This window comes from Pleurodeles waltl, chromosome 5 (genome assembly GCF_031143425.1).
Source record: "Pleurodeles waltl isolate 20211129_DDA chromosome 5, aPleWal1.hap1.20221129, whole genome shotgun sequence".
NCBI classification, from domain to species: Eukaryota; Metazoa; Chordata; class Amphibia; order Caudata; family Salamandridae; genus Pleurodeles; species Pleurodeles waltl.
Window position 1 is genome coordinate 884,276,811 of NC_090444.1, and position 15,441 is coordinate 884,292,251.

The 15,441-nt window shown below is 42.0% G+C and overlaps 1 protein-coding gene across 1 annotated transcript; it reads left to right on the forward strand.

Moving 5' to 3' along the window:
- Positions 1-341: 341 nt before the first annotated feature.
- On the forward strand, positions 342-10,680 carry LOC138296120 (actin, alpha cardiac muscle 2). Its single transcript, XM_069234986.1, has 7 exons — positions 342-497; positions 3,355-3,505; positions 5,793-6,117; positions 7,987-8,148; positions 8,661-8,852; positions 8,964-9,145; positions 10,360-10,680. The coding sequence occupies exons 2-7, from the start codon at positions 3,377-3,379 to the stop codon at positions 10,501-10,503; spliced, it is 1,134 nt and encodes a 377-aa protein (XP_069091087.1). The 5' UTR covers positions 342-497; positions 3,355-3,376; the 3' UTR covers positions 10,504-10,680.
- The last annotated feature ends 4,761 nt before the right edge of the window (positions 10,681-15,441 follow it).

Here is a 15,441-nt window from a genome sequence, read left to right on the forward strand (position 1 = left end):
TCCTTCATCCCTTTACCTCTCCAAGGCTGTGTAGCATGAGCGGCGGTCAGCCCCCCTAGATCTCCGGTTGGGAAGTTTCACACCACCATAGCGGGAAGCGCAGGGCACTGTGGCGAAGGGGCGTGGCCGCTCTCACCTGGCAGTCGCCCCCCTCATCCCACACTTCATGCAGGATCATCGTGGTCTGCGCGGGAACTCACCTCACCGGACCGGAGGAGGGGGCACCCTCAGACGCTCCATATACGGCCGGCCCTCTCTCACCTGGGCCGGCTCCAGGCGCGCCTTGTAAGGTCGTCCACCCCGCGGCCAGTCCTGGGGCTCCCCCCGGCCCAGGGCCTAATATGGAGAGATAGGGAAGACATTCTTGCCGGTGTGCCGCGGGGGAGGGAGTGCACGGGCTGTATAAAGACCTTCTGGGAGCACTACCCGGTCGAGCTGGAGAGCTAGCAACGCGCCCCCTGCACCGCCCAACCGGAGCTAGAAAGTAGCTGCCCAAGGTAAGAGAGGCGTCGGCGGGAACCACGAGGAGGAAAGGAGGAGAGATCAGCAGGGACTGATGGGATAGTGTGTGTTTGTTGCTTACCAGGGACTTGGACTAGCTTCTGGGGTTAATGCTACTGGAAAAAAACGTGATCCAAGATTTGCCCATTTGAAATAATGGAAGTTAGAAAAAAAGGTACCCGTTATACGAGGCACGAGGGTTTATTTCTTGCTTGTCCATCTGAGAGAAGAAACTGCCAAAGCGAGGAATTGCTGCTTGTTTTTGTCACATATAGCCGGTAGGAGCTTTAGTTTGAACACAAGCCTATTGTACTGCGATAGTCATTTGACAGCCGGTGACGTGAGATCATATTGACAAGAGACTCAGAATAAATCAGGAGGATGCACTTGTTAAGGAAATGCTGACTTTGCTTTGAATGTGAATGTTCTGTCTTGCCCTGGGTATATGCACCTCTTTAATTCGACTGAAAATATCTGCCCTTCTCAGTTGGGCTGCAATAGATTTAATGAAAGAGTACTAGCACTTCTCCGTAAGCAACAGTTACCCCGAGACAGTGAGTACCCGTACATGCAACTCTATATTTCCATTTCAAGCAGTGGATATTCATATTTGGTATTTATAATTGACGATTGCGATTTATGTACATGCAACTTAACAGGCGTAATTTATACAATACTATTTTATGTCATACCTGGCAGGCTAAAAGGATGACTCTTTCCAATGCTTTCTCCACTTTCCATGCCTCCATTCTATCCCTGTCTGTCTCCCTTCTCTCCCTCTCTTTCTCTCTCTCTCTCTCGCTCTCTCTCTCTCTCTCTCACACTCTCTCTCTCTCTCACACTCTCTCTCTCTCTCTCACTCACACTCACACTCACACACTCTCTCTCTCTCTCTCTCTCTCTCTACATATATATACATAGATAAAGCACGCCTAAATTAATGTATGGTTATATTGATGAAGGCACACACATGTTTGTACATAAGTGTGTGAGTGTTCATGAATGATTAATCCCAAAACCTACTTCAAATCCCTTAATTCCTATTACTCTCAGCTAGTAGCTGCTTTCATCACCTCACCAATCTTTCTCTTACCCTTGAGGGACAGCATTTATGTTCACATTTCTATTACCTGTATGGTTAGGACAAGGCTACAGACTAAGTAGCAACGCACATAACCCCAAGCAAACAAGATTGCATCTAAGTGGAATAGCATAGTAATTACGTATAGTTAATAAAAAAGAAAAACAACACCAGTCTCAATAAAATTGAAATTTATAAGAATAGGAGAAACACGTAGACAAGAAAAATAGAAATACACAAATGCTTAATCATTTACACACAGACATCACCAGTACCATGGGAATTTGAATATTCTGTGATGTACTCTCAATCCAAGCGGTAGTGCTGACCGTGGAAGAGGGATTTCACATCCGTTTCACATGGATGTGGAACCGGGCATGCTACAATCAGGTTGCTTGATAAACCTTTGAGTGCCTGTAGGGTTAAGGAACATCCCATCTCACTAACAAAAAGAAGGCAGAAAGGAATAGTTTTTATTCCACAAGTGGTGATGTGGGCGTGGAAAGGAAAGAACAAGTGAGTGAAAGAAAGCAAAGATATGTTAAATACGTTATTTTACAGGACAGAGTCACTCCTGATTACATTATTTTAATGAAGGAACTACTTTCACAAAAGTATATTAGTTTACAATCTCATATATTTAGATTATAATCCTATTTGTAACGCCGGATGTTCTGCTTTGTTAAACTTCTATGCAAAGTCTATTAGAGGACAAAATCTCTAAATGTTCCTGAATGTCTGTGCACAACAGAAAGACACTTCTTCGTCCCCAGGCCTATATCAAGTATTTTCATCCGAAAATAAGGGACAGGCAGGGGCTGCAGGTGTGCACGTAATCACAGAATCCCAGCGAAAGCTCAGAATAATTTTATTTTAATCATGCCTTTGTCGTTTACATATGGACACTCATCAGACATGCTCAACCAACATCAATGAGACATGCTCAACAGATATGGATCAGGCATATTTAGCAAGGATCCATCAAATATGCTCTACATATATGCATAAGACATATTCAAATGACAGTGATCACACATGCTCAACAGTCAGTCATCAGGCTTGTTCAGGCACCAATCACTCATCCTTAATAGTCATCAGATATGCTCAAAAGACATCCAGCAGACATGTTCAATAGACACCTGTCACACGTGTTCTTCAGGCATGACCAGTAAACATCCACCAGGCATGCTCAACGTACAACAATCACATATGCTCTAACGGTCATGTTTATCAGACATGTTCAAAATACATGCTGAACAGACATCCATCAGACATGTTCACCAATCACAAGGCAGCATTTTTGGACCTTCAGCAGAGTCAAAGCATGTTAACTGATTGTTCCTGATTAGTCCAAGGGAAATGGATGCTGAACATATTTGAAAGATACCTGCTTTTGGCTGGTAACATATTTGCTCGGAGTCATTGTTGGGTTGGCTTTCCCAAGTGAATAGCTTCATTTTTTTGTGACTTTGTTATAATTTTGATGTAAAATTCACTAATATATATAGATACAGAATAGGCAAGTGTGGTCGAGAGGCTAGATGATAACATTAAAAGTAAAATTTCTGTTGAAATTTTGTTTGTTCAGCATATCGTGCCAAAAAACAGTACACCAATTTTAAAATATAAAGGGTGACAAAGTTTTGACCTAAACACAGGCAGGAGGATAGGATAATATTTTAAAGTGGAAGTCTCTCCTCTGACTTGGAAGGTGTAACAGGCTCTGCTGTAACCCTACTCACTATCTGCATGCTCTTGTGTTTTTGGCCTAGCCTCTGAAAGACAGTTATCATCATGTGTGACGATGAAGAAACAACCGCACTTGTGTGCGACAATGGCTCCGGACTTGTGAAAGCTGGGTTTGCTGGGGATGACGCCCCAAGAGCAGTGTTCCCATCCATTGTTGGACGCCCCCGCCACCAGGTAAGGAACCACAAGCCCCCTATGGATAGCATGCATCCTGCCATTGCTCTGCTCACATGTATGTATTACTTATAGACAGAGGGTGCATAACAGTCAATCTTGTATTATGGCCCTGTACTGACAGTATTACGTTCTGGTGACATGGCAATGATAACAGTGCTGAATAGTTTGTAAATGCCAACAGAGCCCTTGGATTGCAGTTTAGCATCATAATACAAAATCGAATTGTTATGTAATAATTAGCATTCCATAATAGACAGACCCCTTTCAAACTGCAAAATCATTAGCCAAAGAAGTAAGCTGCATGATGTATAACATTGTATGTAATAAAAATAATCTAACAATAATTTAGATTTGTTGATAAGTTTAAGTTGTTTAAAGAATATCTTGTCTACAGAAGAATCAGCTCTAACGATTGTTCTTTACAATGTCCTGGTTTGCATTCAACACCATCGCTATGTTTTCATGTTGTAATCCAACAGGAGACCAAAGCCCTTTTGTAAATTGTTCTGCTGCAAATGTCAACCGAACCACGAGGGGGCCTTATAGGCTCAAAGGCATCAAAATACATTGCCACTCACCCACACATTTCTTTATATGAACGTGTTTATCATTATGTGACCCATGCACATATGAGTATGCTTTCATCCTTATATGTTTTTAATCATATATCGAAATGACACACATATAATCTATGTACTCTATATGTAGTTAAGTACACACACATTTAAGTATACATATGTATAAATACATACATAGACATTCACTTATATACAAATACATGTACACAAACACCAATCGATGTACATAGTGCTTTCCAATGGAAATACAGAATGCAATTATTCCTTGCAACTTATATCTATGCATACATTTCTATATACTTGTACTCATATATACACACAAATCACCAGGATATGCTTATTTATTTTTAGCTATATAGATATTCCAACCCACACACCCACCAGTACCTACAAACACATAAAGATGTATGTACGTAAGCAAATACATACTTAATGCACCTTTTTACAGGAGTAGGAAAGCCCAGTTCCCATTGTAACTCGCGATACCGCTATCAGTTTTCACCAAACTTAACTGTACATGGCAAAAGGGCTATACCGTGTTCCTTATGGAAAGTTTGGTGGACATAGGTGCCGATTTATGTTTTAAAAGCACACATATTTTCAATGGGCTTAATATATGATTCTTAATTAACACATTTATCTACATGCCAGTTTTTACATGTAGGCATTTTTTGTATGTTTTGGTGCGTTATTCAAAAACGTCGAAAATCTGTTTAGTGTTTTCAGAGAAAATTACTTTTAAATTGGTGATATAGCGCACCTATATTTGGGGCTAAATTAGATTAGTTATATTCATTTTTTCGCTCCTAGCAGTGGGTAATGTGGAAGGCATATCAGAATTTTCCTTTCACGTCTGCGCACAAAGGCATGCATGGAACAATGAAGGGAACTTAAATTGTTTTCTTTTACCACATGTAGATTGTGACCTGCACAACTGAATTAACATCTTACAAGGAACACTTCCTTCATTATTCACATACAAAACCCAAGTGATCTTGGTACCTTTTCTACCTTTCTTTTTAAATAGAAAGACTGACACATACACATTCATTTTATTACCTCATGGGTAAACAAACATACGCACTACTATTGTTATATTTTAACTTTCACTCGAACCTACTTGTAGACAATTTAAGCCCCGACTCACAAGGGTAAACTCGGTGGCAGACATGAGTTTACTAAATTTACTTTTTTGTGCCTACCAGGAATTCTCAAAGGGGTTCCTAGAGTCATATATACGAGCGTGGATTTCTCTGTCAGAAGTGTGGGAAATCCGCACTCGTAAAGCCCAAAAGGAAATAGGTATTCCAAGGCATAGCTTGTCTTGAAAGTTTGGGAATGCCCACAGACACATACGTTTGCAGGCTTTACCAAACCCCTCTTCCATCCTCTCCCAGCCTAGAAATGGTCAGAGATTTATTGTGGCCCAGTGGTGGAGTAACTCCCTTTAGAATGGGAAGGGAACGGATCGCCCCAGGATTCCCTGGGGGTATAGGAGAACCGCTTTCTCCACATTCAAAAACGGGTTAAACTACATTGTGTTTACTACATGGAGATTAATTACACCGCTAGATAGACAGGCTGAGCATTAGAGACCTATAAACTAGTTCAGCCAATGAGTTTAAGATATATTCTGCTTACTTTGTTTTATTAGTGGTAGTGGACATGGTTAAAGGTCTTGTTTTCTATGCATATGTACTCCACAGGGCGTCATGGTAGGTATGGGGCAGAAGGACTCCTACGTTGGGGATGAAGCTCAGAGCAAGAGGGGTATCCTGACCCTGAAGTATCCCATTGAGCACGGCATCATCACCAACTGGGATGATATGGAGAAGATCTGGCACCACACCTTTTACAATGAGCTCCGTGTGGCCCCAGAGGAGCACCCCACCTTGCTCACTGAAGCCCCACTCAACCCCAAGGCCAACCGTGAGAAGATGACACAGATCATGTTTGAGACCTTTAATGTCCCTGCTATGTATGTGGCCATCCAAGCTGTACTTTCTCTCTATGCATCTGGCCGTACCACCGGTAAGTCTACCATTCCTCCCTCACTTTCTCTTATCAGCATCATTCCTAATTTCAATTTTTTACTCCCTGATATTTGATCCATTCCTCACTTCCTGACATAAGAGACATTTCAGGCTTCTTCACTTCCATTTCTAGTTTCATGTTAAGAAGACCATTCTTCACTTCCTCTCCCCCAGTTCCTGTTATCAGGACCACTTCTGACTTCTGCACTTCCATTCTTTACTTTCTATTACTGTAGCCACTCTTTACCATCTGTTTTCAGGCCCAGTCTCGGTTCCTCACTTCAATTTCTCACTTTCTATTATCAGGAGCATTCTTCATGTCATCACTTCCATTTTTCATTTCCTGTTAGCAGGACCATTCTTCACTTCATCTCTCACATCCTGTTAGCAGGACCATCCCTCATTTCCTTTATTATCAAAACATTTCCTTATCCCTTTCCTCACTTTTTATTATCAGGACCAATCTTGGTGAAAGCTAGTATGCACAGACATCATAAGTATATTTTCTGTAGTTGTACAGGGTTATCATGCACTGAAAAGATGCTTGCACTATTTTCCAATAAGAAATGTGCACCCTGCAAGCACATCATGACCAAGCGATACCTCCATTGCTCAGGTGATGCAGTTGTTTCCAAATGATCACGTTCTCAAAGTCTTTAGTGCAGCGGTTCCTAACCTTTTGACTTATCTGGACCCCATTAAATCACTAATCGAAGTTGGGCACCACAGCTTAAGCAATCACTGTGATTTGAACCTCAAAAAATACAAAATCCACAGAAACAGGTATACATTACACAAACACATTTCTAAATATTTTATTTCACAAACCAAAAAAAAACTACAATAATTAACATTTTAATATTATTAGAAAGGTTGGAGTTTTTCAAACTGTGCTTTTATTTCTGAAAGAAAAAGTGGCATGCTTGACTTTAGCATACCGTTTGATTTTTAGCCTTTAATACATCCTCTTTTTTGTCAGTGCATATTAGTGCTTATGTTGAGGCCACCAATGGTTTATGCTGCTGGTTGCTATACTTAAAAACTCCCAAAAGTGAAGCTTAGGATATCAACTTAATTTGTAGACTCCAGATTCAAATTCCTTCACATTTACAGAGCGTTTGTAATGTTTCTTGTTTACATGTACATATATTTTACTAATATGCTAAGGTTATTTATTTTTCTGAACAGTCACATATCCCCTGAGTATATGTGGCTACCCCCAAGGGTCAACGTAACACAGATTAGAAGCTGCTGTTTTGTGGGCCCACAAATGCTCATAGTAGAAAATAAAATAACCTGGTTGGCATAACGTACGCTGTACTTGCACACTATTTTCTGTGGAATCACCCACTTCACACCCTACGTCCCCCCACCCACCTGATTAGATCTTAACACACACATCTGTCAATGTCCCGTATGAATAACAGCTGATGTGTTCATCACTAGACATACAAAATGGAGCCGTGACACACAACAAGGTAGCAAACCTGCATATAGTAATGTATGATAAATATGCATTATAACTAACAAGTTGTCCCTGTTACAGAAAGGCTTAAAAAGTTATGTTATCATAGGAATTCCTTAATTTGTGTTTCCAATGGAAAGCAAAGAAATTTGCATTCTCCATACAAAATTAGGTGCCTCTAGTTTTTATTTTGCTTAGTCATAACACAAATAGAGATCCATCCTATCCCCTTTTGTGATGTGTAGATATACATTGATTCATCTCGTCAAATGGCAAAGTAGTAAAACTTCCTATTCCTTAAGCATTGCCACTATAGAATTTCTTCTAGAAGTAATATGACAAATGAGGAAGTAGTGATGTTGGATTCCAGGGCGGAGTACTGATGTGGTGGTCTCGTTGCAGGTATTGTGCTGGACTCTGGAGATGGTGTCACTCACAATGTACCAATCTATGAAGGCTACGCCCTGCCCCATGCCATCATGCGCCTGGACCTGGCTGGTCGTGACCTGACTGATTACCTGATGAAGATCCTAACAGAGCGTGGCTACTCCTTTGTTACCACAGGTAGGGGTTCAATCCTATGGCCGCCTGCATTCAGCTCGCCATCAGGAAAAGCTGTAACCCCGCGTTGGAACTCGCCACTTCCTCGTCCTACAGCCATGCCTTTCTATACAGAATGAGCAGAACTGCGCAATAATCTCAGCTATTCGTGATAAATCATTTTAAATATGTTTTTCTTTGTATAAAAACAGGCCTGTGGTGAAAGCTACTCCTTAACATGTCTTGCTTTCCCTTGGAGGAAAAACATCTTCTAGTCATATTTAAGTTTGTATTTGTAAAAATGTTAAAAGTGTCATTCCTAAAACCTTAAACTCCAATGGAATTCACACTGAAGCACAACATATCTACTTTCCGCTGATAAATATCTCTCTTGTGTGTTCCCAAATGCTGTGTGAGATGCTGGTGATTCCGGTTAAGCATTCAAAGCGCCTAGGGATTGGTCTATGCAGTTTGTGTATGGCTTCTCTCTATCATGTAACGGTCCACTGATTCTTTCTTTTTTATCACTCATCCAGCTGAACGTGAGATTGTCCGTGACATCAAGGAGAAGTTGTGCTATGTGGCTCTGGACTTTGAGAATGAGATGGCGACCGCTGCTTCCTCCTCCTCCCTAGAGAAGAGTTATGAGTTGCCTGACGGGCAGGTCATCACCATTGGCAATGAGCGTTTCCGCTGCCCTGAAACCCTCTTCCAGCCCTCCTTTATTGGTAAGTCATGACTAACAGCATAGAAATGTGTAAATCTTTAGGACCCTTTCTCTAACCCTTCCAGTAATTTCCCAAGGCAATGCTTTGACTTGTCCTCTGTGTCCCTTCCAGGTATGGAATCTGCCGGCATCCATGAGACAACCTATAACAGCATCATGAAGTGTGATATTGACATCAGGAAGGACCTGTATGCCAACAATGTCATGTCTGGTGGTACCACCATGTACCCCGGTATTGCTGATCGGATGCAGAAGGAGATCACTGCTCTGGCACCCAGCACCATGAAGATCAAGGTAGGCTTTAGACTGGAGGAACTTTCATGAGGTGACCATATTGAAGAAAAAATATACCAGTAACCAGACCAAGCTATAACACGTTCCATAATTAAGACAGATATGGATGGGTTAAGCAGTACTTATGTAGAAATTATGTACAGACCACAGATCTCAGGGCTTTCTTCGTCAGAGGTGAAAAGCACACTTAAGAGTTTACTTTATGGCTCTTCCAGATATTAAAACACTGGTTTTGTAATGGGGAAGCAAAATTATAAGCATTAGAATGCAAAGAAAAACAGGATTTGTTCAACTGCGCTTACATGGCATCTGCGAACTTCAGACCTCTGGTAATCTACATTATAGTGAACAAAGTATAGAAAAAGAAATACACCTACATACTTGGGATATATGAAAATACAATCTATTTAATTGATACTTTTGATTTGACCAATTATTCCTCAGTAGAAAAAGAAAACTAAATACAAATTTTCATCTGGGTCCAGTGTGCCTACCAGCACTCCAATGTTTAGAACAAACATTGGCGATTGTGTACCTAGAAATGTCATGTTTTTATTAATTGTATTAATTTTCTAAAATCAAATGAAAACCAATTACCCTAGTACACATTTTAAAGGGGATTCCAAATGTTCGACTATTTAATGTTATAAACAGGGTCAGATTGGCCCATAGGGCGACCAGGCACTGCTGATGGGCTGGCCTAACAGGGATGTGAGCCATTGTTTCGGCTGTTGTGATCCTGTTTTATGGTCTGCTGGGCCGGTTTTTACAGTTATTTCCCTAATATTAAAACAAATATTACCGGCAGGAGGCTCAAACCTCTCCCCTACCTTGCAAAACACTTATTCAGCATGTCTTTACAAGATCAAAATCCCACCAATGTGGAAACCTGGGCCACTTCTTTAGCTATGTGATTCGCGAAGAGGGCGCTTTCATGTTGGCGCAGTGTCCTAGTGTTTGCCCTCGTCCAACCCTGGTTATAAAGTAAGAAGTGAAGGTGCGGACACCTGTGCACGCTTGAGACCCCAGAGATTATTTTTGATGTTATTTTATTTTAACCAGGCCTTTCCATTAGTTTTCCTGCCTTTGACTTTTAAGTATGGTGGTAGCGATGATAATGGTCTGGGAAATGGAGTTCTGACAGTGTTGCTGCAGTGCTGCCTCTGCTTTAGGTGTCAGTGTTCTTCTTACCGTTTGCCTGGCTTCCTTAACAGATCATTGCTCCCCCTGAGCGCAAGTACTCTGTCTGGATCGGCGGCTCCATCCTGGCCTCCCTGTCCACCTTCCAACAGATGTGGATCACTAAGCAGGAGTACGATGAGGCAGGACCCTCCATTGTCCACCGCAAGTGCTTCTAAACGGGCTACCCCCACCACGGCTCACCTTCAGAATGGCGATGCTCTCCGTTGTCCGATTGCAATAAAGTTCAACAGCACCATAACCATTCTCTTTTGTAACAAATTTCGTACCTCTTGCTGCAGCCACGAAGTTGACTCAAAGTGTATGTAAAAGTGTACATAAAATGTTAAATTATTTCATGTCGTTTTGTTGTCATTTTTTAAACAACCTTTTTTGTATGGTTGAAAGCTGCTGTGTGGCTGTTATCACTGGGGGTACAATGACTGGGTACAATTTGACAATGCACAGATTGGATGGCACAGGTAGGGTGCACCATTTTCCATCCTATCCCAATGTGGTGACCTCCATTTACATGTGAGGGCCACTGAAAATCATGTGCACAGAGTTCTGATTAGAACAGGGAGCTTGGGAGAATGACCAGGAGGCCTCCAAATTCATTTTCGTGACCTACACTGCCTCCTAGTGGAATCATGCATCACATTCACAACCTAGGTCATGGTATATTAGATACTCATGCACTTCGAATTTGATTCTTTCAGGCCTCAATTGAGTCCAAAATATGGTTGGATCAGCCAACAGGGTAGTTATAAATATTTGAACAGATTCTGGCAGCTAGGGTACCTGTTGCTGTAACACCTGCAGTAATTACTGGGTTCCAAGCTATAGTTGCCCGCCTCTAAAGACCAGCTAGCAACTGGTCAAACATTAGAAACATTTAAACAAAACTGAGAGGCCACAAAACAGTGTTTCCAAAGGAAATTGTACAAGAAAGCAACAAACACAAGACAAACAGGTCCTTTGTTTTTTTCCTTTTAATTATGTTCTTCTTCAGACTATGCAAACAAGTGCAGCCAACGTGTTTCACCTTTTCACAAGCTTCCTCAGGGCTACAAACATGCAAAGAACACAGATGTTAGTATATGCTAACTTACTAAAAAACACAACTGTCAAATGCATATTGAGATCTAACCTATAGTGTAAACACACACACCACGTAAAATAACCATAACACAAAAAACAATACGGGAGAGATATACAAAAACATAGGAGAAACCAAGATGGCTTATTGTGCATAAAAATACTGCAAAAACATATAAAATTCGAATCCGTCAGACAAAAGTCCGTTGGTCCAGAGACGTACACAACACATCTATTCAATGTGATGAACATTTTTACAAACATTACATAAACATATCGTGAAGACAAAGGAAGGGGGGAAAGGGTTATAGGGATGGGCGCTCACGCAGACCGCAGATTGAGACACCTGACACAATACTCCATGTCTTTTCACATTTTGATCACTGATTAGGACGTGTAAACACACACGCCTCCTTTATATACGCCAGTCGGGAAATTGCAATACTGAATACCTCTTATTGATATCCAGCCTCAATTTATTGAATTTCGTCAGAAGTAACCTTACTTTTAAAAGTATCCTACTGAATACTTCTACATCGCTTATTGTTAACAGTTTGAAGAACATAGATTCAGCCCTGAGGAAATCAATGAGATTATCCTCTCATAAGACGAAACACGTGTTAGCTGTTGTTTGTTGACCACGACCTAATGGAAAACATGTTCAAGAAAAAAACAGAAATGGATTTAAAATACCGAGTCTACCGACTACATGATGTACTGTGAAGCGAACAACTAAAAGAGGACTTCACTTTATCTTAACATGGATTCTAGAGTATATACTATTTGACGAGTGCCCTGGCCCCTCTTTGTATTTACATAAACATATGCAAATATACAAAAGTTACAAACAGAATACATTCTGCCAACCATTATGAAGATGTACAAAAAAAATGAAAGCAAGAAGCCGCAAAACTGAGATAATACAAAGGATAAAAAAAAGAGTGGAAGAAGTGAGTGAAAAGTGGAAAGTGAAAACAAATTCAGGTAGGCCATAGCGTTCAAGATTAGAAATAACAGAAAGGCTTGCAAAAACACTCCATAGAGGGCAAATAAAATGCTAAAGAAATCCCAGAAAATCTAATGATACAATGTTAAAAATATTATACTAAACTGCGAGGTGAGCAACAACGTAAGGAGGTTATAATATGTACACTGTCTTACCAGAATTGGAATGAGGGACATCGTAACCCTATGTAAGCAAGCAGCGTCGCAGAGGACAACCAATCATCCCGAATACACTATAAAGTAAGACAAAATTACCACAAGTAATATAAATCCTTCAGAGGACCTTTAAATCCAAGAGACGATAGCACGAAAGAGGTTGAAGTTCAGTGACCAAAGAGCAGAAAAAAACAAAAGTATGGATGTCAGAGAGGCCATTAATTACAACCATATATCAATAAGTGCTCCCAGTAGAAAACTGTCCTAAACAGATACCCTCTGACTCCGGCTTCAGTAAAAGAAGGTTATACCTTGTTAAAAATAGATTGTTATACGTGGTAGCTTGAGAGATGAATGACCTATGATGTGGTTAAGGTTGAAAGTTCAGGGTCCTGGGATGAGCCAACTAAGATGAACAGGAGAGAACATTGGAACAAAGTTTTACTCATTATGAAAATAATGAAAACATTCATAGTAATACCGCCTAGTACAAACAGCAAGTCCTTGTAACCATACATGTATACACTAAAATGTCATACTCGCAGTCCTTGAGCCAACGGCATGTGCACTGCCATCTCACAAAGAGAACGACATCCCCCTAAGGGGGTTCATGTATAGTGCCATACAGATACGTTGTTAAGCACCTCATGCTCGCAGACTTTAAATCAGATGCGCGCTGTAAAGTAAAGTTAGCGCCAATTTGCCAGTACCTTTCCCCGCGATGGTGCCACCCCCTTAAGGGGGACATGTGGATAATGCCCTGCAAACGCGGTAGTATGCATGTGAGGTCATTGACCCGTGTTTGGCAAAAAAGTCACGTCCAGCAGCCGGGTGCTCGGCGCCCGGTACTGGATAAGCCGCGTTGTGGTCTAACGGCACCTTAAGTACTGACAGACCCCTCCTTTGAGCAAGGCCGGTCCTCAGCATGGGTAGTGGGAGCAGCGGCGCAGGGCCCCGCACTCAGGTCGAAGAAGTGGGGCTCCTCATCCCTGTGAAAGGCCACAGTAGCAGTCAGCCCCCTGCTCATCCCGTGTCCCTTTCCCCATTCGATTACATCGCAAATTTATTTTTTGAGTTAGGTGTCTTGAACTCACTGACCCTAGGGCGTGTTGGCAAGGGGGGGACGGGTTTCAGGGGTGGGGGGCAGGGAAACAGTAGGTGGAGAAGTGGGCAGCAGCAAAGTAATTAACTGTGTTGGCTCACAGTGTCAGGGACACCCCACCAAAAAAAACACGTGCCCTGAAGCCTTGTCTTTTGGGTTGCCAGACACCCGAAGACCCCTTCTGTTCTAAGGACCAGCCGGACATTATCAGGTGAGGGAAGGTAGGTTGGTGGAGGAGAGAGCAGCAATAGCAGACTGGCATAGCAGCAGTGTTTATCAAAGCGCACTCTCCAGGCCTTGAAGCGCTGGACCAGGCTGCATGGTCCAGGCATGAGGTCCCCATCCTTCGGCCTTGAAGACATTATCCAGTGAGCGACGCCCATAGCAGGTGCCCTCTCTCCTTGGCCTCGCAGTGCTACACTATTGCTGTGTAGCCCAGAGGATGAAACTCCTACCCCTGGGTCTCGCAGCACATGAAGTAGTTTTATGGAACTAAGGAATCACTTACATTTCTCCATGTCTAAAAGCAAGATGACTTTTTGTAATGTAATCGGTACTCGTGTAAAGCGCGTCATTACATTGGGCTGAGTTTGAGCTATATAAAACTGTAAAAAAAAGGAAACAACACCATATCACCGTCACCTCAAGTCCTGGCACTGTGTATCATGCATGACTCATGACTTCCAAGTTTACAGATTGCCTATGTGCATGGCAATCGTAACCACCCCCACCTCTCACTTTGGGAACTACAGGAGTGTGGAGTTCTTGATGGGCCTCGTTTGTCTGCAACTCGGCAGACAAAGGCTTAGCTCATAATTCATGTGAAAGGGTAGGTGAGTAAGTGAAGGGAGGGATGGATGGCTGAATGTATGGATGAGTGAGAGGATGAATGGATGACTGAAAGAGTGGATGGATGATGAGAGGGAGAATGGATGAGTGAGAGGGTGGAGGAGTGAAAGGGAAAATGGATGGACGGGTGGAAGGGTGCATGGATGGGCGAAAGGGTAGATGGGTGAGACCCAGGATGGAAGGATGGAGTTAAATGGTGGATAATGGGCGAGTAAAAGGGTGCATGGATGAGTGAAATGATGGATGGATTGGTAAGTGAAAGAGTGAATGGATGGATGAGTGAAAGGGTGGCTGTAAGGATGGATGAGTGAGTGAAAGGGAGGTTAGGTGGACAAAAGGATAGATGAGTGAAAGGATGGATGAGTAATAAGAGCAATGAATGGATTAATGAGTGGATGAGTAGATGAATGGATGGATGGAAGGACGGATGACTGCATGAAAATGATTTGAGTGTTAGAGGGAGGCTGGTTGGATGAGTGAAAGTATGGATGAATGATTGACAGGATGGACGGATGGGTGCACAAAGGACTGAAAAGATGGATTTAAGGGTAGATGAGTGAAAGAATGGATAGATGAGTGAAAGAGGCTGGGGAGATGAAAGAAAGGATAGATTGATAAGTGAAAAAGTGAATGGGTGGACGGATGAGTGAATGGATGGAAAATTAAATGAAAGGATGGTTGAAAGGATAAATGGATGGATGAGTAGATGGATGGATGGGTGGAAGTGTGGATAGATGACTGAAAGGATGAATGGAATGAAAGGGTGGATGGATGATTGGATGGATGAGCCAAAGGGTGGATGGAGGGATGGATGAGTGAAATGATGGATGGATAGATGTGGAAATCGTTGCATAGGTTTTGATATGGACATGCACACGGAGTGATGAAAGGACATAATGGTAAAAGA